At 43.0% G+C, this 6,000-nt stretch overlaps 1 protein-coding gene across 1 annotated transcript in view; it reads left to right on the plus strand.

Moving 5' to 3' along the window:
- LOC139664394 (threonylcarbamoyladenosine tRNA methylthiotransferase-like) overlaps nucleotides 1-4,055 on the plus strand; it is a gene marked incomplete at both ends in the record, with an annotated part of 52,139 nt that extends 48,084 nt beyond the window's left edge. The window contains one exon of the mRNA XM_071543204.1: nucleotides 3,853-4,055. Within this exon, the coding sequence (XP_071399305.1) occupies nucleotides 3,853-4,055 (203 nt within the window). The remainder of the gene's footprint in view (nucleotides 1-3,852) is intronic.
- Between the last annotated feature and the right edge of the window lie 1,945 nt (nucleotides 4,056-6,000).

Consider the following 6,000-nt stretch of genomic DNA (forward strand, 5'->3'; position numbering starts at 1 on the left):
TAATTCATTTTCTTTCTACGGAAATGTCTCTCTACATCGCTGTCTGACACGCTTTTTTGAATGACAACCCCTCCTCACCAACAGCCTGTCTGCAGGATTTCAACAGGTTTACATGTATAAACCAATTTTCATAACTATTCACATATATTTTGGAGTCCAAAGTCAAGTTACAAAGGCAAAGCTACAGCCCAGGTCCCCATTTTGTCAACAAATCACAGTGGAAAAATGGGGAAATGATGCTGGTAAAAGGCCAAAACAATAAGAGACATAAAGCATTCGCCTCAATTGGCCTAGCTGTGTGTCAGATAGGGGTTTGACTCATGCATGTGATGCTTTGCAAACAATAGATACATATTTGGAAGTACTTTGACATAGTAAATCAGTGGTGTGTTCACAGATGCATCGATAAAACTGATGGGCTTGTTGAAAGAAGTAGAAGGAAAGGATGAAGTTTTTGGATTTGAAAGAGAACCCACTTCCTGAGTCGCTTTTAATTGAAAGCAAGTTGACCCCAAACTTAACGTCTTCTCTCCTGATTTCCTCCCTATCCGTCACTCTATCTGTCTAACTTCCTCTCTGTTTTTTTTTTTTCAATTGCGCACAATAACAAGATACACCTCTCCTCCGTCGCTCCTCTCTCGCTTTAACAAGGAGAGCATCAGTGTGGCTCTTGTTCATTAGTATCATACATCACACCCCCGTCACCTTTTAGATCTGCGAGAGACAGAGGTGTCAGGATGACTGTGTGTGTGTGTGTGTGTGTGTGTGTTTGTGTGTGTGTGCGCCTAGTCTCCTTCCATTTCTTTTTCTCACCTTCCACCTTAAGAAAACCCACAAAAGCCAATTCACACCAGTCTTTCTTTGCTCTTTCTCTCCGGATGCTATCTGTGTGTTATTTTGCACCTCTTCCATCCTGTAGCTTTTGTTTGTTTGTGTGTTTTTTTTCCAGGTGATTAGCATTTTATTTAACAAAGGACAAAATCTGGCTTTTGTCTAGATGCTTTATCATGATACAAACATGAATTGGGTGTGTTTTTTTTTTCTTTTTTTTGGAAGGGGGGGGATTGCAGTCTTCCCTCAAGTTTGTGTTTTTCTCCAGTGGTTCTGTTCACTTTCTCACTTCTGCTGTAATTATGGCGAGGAAACACTGGCAACATACAGTATATACCATCCTCCCTCCCACCAAAGGGCCATAGCAGATTATATATGCAAGCCCTTAGGAAATGAAACAGGCAGTTATCTATTTAGGCCAGAAAATGTACTTGTTTATCCACATTGCTAATTTTATTTACCTTCCCTCCCACTGTTATTAGTAAAGTAGCTTAGGGGAGTATATTATTGACTTTTCTTTTTTTTTTTGCCTTTGTGAAGAGAACATCAAAAAAATGCCAAATAACATTTATTTATTCACACTGTTGAATTTCCTTTATCCTCTTAAGGCCAGGAATATGTTATTGTTCCGCTAGATCTTAGGGGCAAGAGTAAATTTCTCAAATATGGCTGCTGGACTGAACCTGCGAGCCCGAGAATCCAGCAGGCTCCCTCTCTCTGACCCAAACGTGGGCACACACACCCACACACACACACACACACGTGCACTCTGACCCAGAGAAACTCATCTGGATCTTCCCTTTTTCAGGCCGCTTCACTTGATTAGCTGTTTGCGAGAAGCCTAGAGGCTCCAGCTAGTCCTGCTTCCACCACAGTAAAGGATTAAAAACATACTGGATGTATCTTTTTTTTTTTTGTATAATCATCTCGCGATACTCGAGGGGCGTTTAGAGCCGCCGCTTGACTCCATCCAAAAAAGTTAATTGTAATCGCGAAGGCAAAATTATTCATTTATTTATTCTTTTTAGCCATTTCATGTTGATTTTTTCTTTAACTCTCCCACGAGGCGGTTGTCAGGCAGATCTGAGAGGTCAAGGATGCCTGTGCCTGCAGGCCATTGGTTAATATTAATGACCGTCAGCCAATTGGAACCCATCAATAGGTCAGAGGTTATCTTGGGGGAGCAGAGGCAGGAAGTTAATGTGATTAAAGATGCATCATGTTTTTCGATTGGAGTGAAAATGTCTTCTTTTTTTCCACTCTCTTTGTTGAACTATCTTTCTCTCTTTGTCTGTTTGTTGCTGTCGCCTCGTCTGTGTGTCCGGCTCTTTCAGGGATTGTCAACAGGAGATAAAATAGCCTATCTTCTCTTACTTTTTGTTCCATCCTCCTCTCCTCTCAGCCGCCTCTCTTCATTCTGTGGAACTTCTGCAGCCGTGCGCTTGTCATTAAGAGCAGAGAAGACGGAAACGAACAGTGAGAGACCGCAGCAAGTGAGATGCTCACTCTGAAACGTGAGGAGCGAAGGGAATCGAGATGTGAAAAGAAATAAGGAAAACACAGGAAGGCCTCAAAAGGAGTGAAAGAAAAAATAAGTAAAAGAATAAGGAGATCAGTTCAATCAACTGCTAATGAGAAGATGCTGCAGTGTCCCTCCTGTTGCCTCGCATCTAGAGCTTTGATAGGAAGCTTGTGATCGATGCCTCGGCTTCTATTGAGAATGATTTCCAATGATTTCCATATTGGATAGCGTTCCCAGCCTGACTCGGAGGAGAAAATAGACCACTCTAGCAAATGACAGGGAATGGGAAGGCCGGTTCGTCGCCAGTAATTTGACCTCTGCTGCTCAGCATGACGTCCCTCCCTCCACAATCCACACATCGCTAATTTGTCCTTATTATACGGTAATTGACAGCTAGTTTAGCCCTTAAAGATGTTAAATGCATCTGGGATGGAGCAAAACCATTGAAACTGTATTGTGACATGTCAAAACGGCAATATTTCCCATGTATTCTGGAGTTACATGATTTTCTGCCAGACAACAGCGATGACTTAGCCTTGGAGTTGTTACATAAAGTGTCCCATTTGCTATCAGTGCTAACAGAATACATAGAGCCAATTGATGCATCTATTCCCATTGGCTGCGATTAATCCAATGAGCCAGCGGGTCGATAATCAATGATGAACGACCGGCTGAGGTTGCTAATCAGGTTGTGATTGGTTGAATGACTCCACAGGGACACGCCTGGCCTTATGCTTTGGCCTTTTTGATGCTAGGGGGCTTGACTTTGTGTTTGAAAGGCAAATATCAACTTTGGAACGTAGTTTTAGGTGACTGGCCAAGTAGTGGTTTTAGATTCATTTACTTCTAGTGGTTTTGTCCCAGTGTGTAAGAAAATCATCTTACCTCATTTTCACCTTTTGATTAGAATTGTAAATTTTATAAATGACAGAACCAACTAGATTCCACTGTCCCAATCAATGTGTTTCTATATTATTCTAGTTTTGCTATTTGCTTGTTCGTTTACCTTATGTTTTCTAATGTTTCATAAACTATGTTGCCGACTGTTTGACTGCTGATGCGTGTGACTGAATTGTATTTTGTATTTTCTCTGTCAATTCTATGAATGTTTTGGTCTTGATCTCCATGAGAGTCCCTGATAGAATAATGTGTAAACAGAATGAATGAACAGAATGCTGTGTTGTGTGTTTTGTATTGATAAAGAAATTTGCCATTGTGGAATCGGTTAAATGCCAATACTACTTATGTTGATTTTGTTGACTTTTTGTGATTTTTGAACATGAACAAATTAATTGATTGATTTGTTTGTTTGTCATTTTAACCCTTTTTATGCTGGGAAAGTTGACTGAGCATGCTTCTTCCCCACACACACAAGCAAATAAGCCACCTTCTGATCATAAGCTTGCCTTGAAATGTACAGAATGAGAACAAACAGCCGTGAAAGGACGACCAAACTTCACGATTCACATCCTAAAAGCCTTGTGTCCCCCCCCCCCCAGGGTCCCGGGCATCACCATCGCCACGGACATCATCTGCGGCTTCCCCGGCGAGACGGAGGCGGACTTCCAGGAGACGGTGGACCTGGTGAGACTCTACCGCTTCCCCAGCCTCTTCATCAACCAGTTCTACCCCCGGCCCGGCACGCCCGCCGCCAAGATGGAGCAAGTGCCGGCACATGTGGTGAGAGAGAGCGAGGCGTCTGGTCATATTTTTTTTTTTTACCTTTTTATTGCTTTGGCAACACAAGGCAGGTTTCTCTCTCTGTCGTGACAGTTCCGCGTATTTGAATCGAGCCGAACAGAACCCGAGAGACGGAGTGTGAAAGAGGGAGAGGGAGAGTATGAGTGAGAAGAAGAGAGAGAGAGAGAGAGTGAGAAAGATTACATGTACGGCAGAGTTTGGACCAGAAATGTCTCATATTAGGATTTAAAGGCAAAAACCCATGGCATTAAAACTCTCCACTGAAACCAGTGCAAATGATTTTAGGGATGCTGGCAAATGAGACGGTGAAGCCCTACCTGCTACACACACACACACACACACACACACACACACGCACACACACACACACACACACACACGCACGCACACACACAGCACAATCCCCTGCCTCCCTTAAACCCAACCCAAAGATTTAAAAACATAATGATTCACAAAATGACAGCTTGAACCGTCACACTCATTTCTTTTATGAACACATGTTGTGTGTGTCTGTGTGTGTGTGTGTGTGGGTGTGTGTGTCAGAAGCTGTGTTGTATTATGAAGAGTAATACACAGATATTGTAGGTCTAACACTGCACACTGTGTGTTTGAGTATATGTGTGTGTGTGTGTGTTGTGTGTGTGTGCATCTCTATCGAGGAAACGCAGGCCGACCTCCTGTCACCGGAAAATGTAAAAAGCCCGTTCCAGTTCTGTCACGACTTCTATATGAATTTTAATATTACTAATCCTGAAAGCCGTCAAAGGCATGTGTGCGTGTGTGTGTGTGTGTGTGTGTGTGTGTGTGTGTGTGTGTGTGTGTGTGTGTGTGATACTACGTGTCTCACTGTCCCTTTCATCCTCTTTAAACACAGCCGTGTTTCAGGGAATGGAAAACATGTCCAGACAGACTCACACACACACACACACACACACACACACACACACACGCACACAGCGTTAATGGGAATGACTTTGGACCTGTCTGTGTATTACTCTTTATATAACAGTACAGCTCCTGGCACACACACACACACACACACACACACACACACACACACACACATTGTCATACTGAAACAACTGCCAAATGAAACAATTAGTGGCTAATGAAGCCTAAACTATTAGCAGAGGTGATTGTGTGTGTGTGTGTGTGTGTGTGTGTGTGTGTGAGAGAGAGAGAGAGAGAGTGAGATTGGACCCATCAGCATCATCAGCACTTCCTTGACCTTTTGCCTCATCAGCTTCTAATGCACAACATTGTTTGGTTTACCACCATTATGTGCAATAGCTTTAATTGTAAAACTTAATAGCAATATCCTTATTGTTGCTTTTGAATTAGATGCACCAATAGTATCTGCAGCATCAATAAATCATTACCACATAATTACCATAAACATACCAGACCATCACTGAAAAGATTGACGTCTACCGGCCTCCATGCTGCAATTTCCATCAACCTCAACCTCTTCTCTTTTCATGATTTTGACCTTCCATACTGTACGATCCATACACACCCCCTTCTCTCATTCTCTCTCTCCCTCTCTCTCTCTCTCTCTCTCTTTACTATCAAAGTGTTGACACGTCTCTTTCAAGTGGAGCTTCTTCATAAGTCATTCTCTTTCTCCCTCCCTCCCCTGCCTGCCTCCTTCCTCCCTTCATCCTCCGAGGAGAAGCCCAGAGTGTCTTAGAGGGATCAATCCCCCGACAACCACCTTCTGCTTCTCTTCCTCTCATCTTTCCCTCTCACTCCTTTCTCCCCCCCCCCTCCATCCGTCTCATCCCGCTATCATTGTCAGCGGTTGAACGTCGGCACGCATCAGTCCTACACTTCATTCCACAGGCAGCTCTTTGATTGTGGCGTATTGTCGGAGTCCTGCGGAAAAACCTTGTATCGCCAAATCTGCCTTTTTAAGAAAAATGAATTCATTATTTTTGACTGTAATT

The sequence above is a fragment of the Centroberyx affinis genome, unplaced genomic scaffold, assembly GCF_046629955.1.
Source record: "Centroberyx affinis isolate AG114_WGS23_722 - 3 ecotype Tasmania unplaced genomic scaffold, CSIRO-AGI_Caff_v1 ptg004269l_1, whole genome shotgun sequence".
NCBI classification, from domain to species: Eukaryota; Metazoa; Chordata; class Actinopteri; order Beryciformes; family Berycidae; genus Centroberyx; species Centroberyx affinis.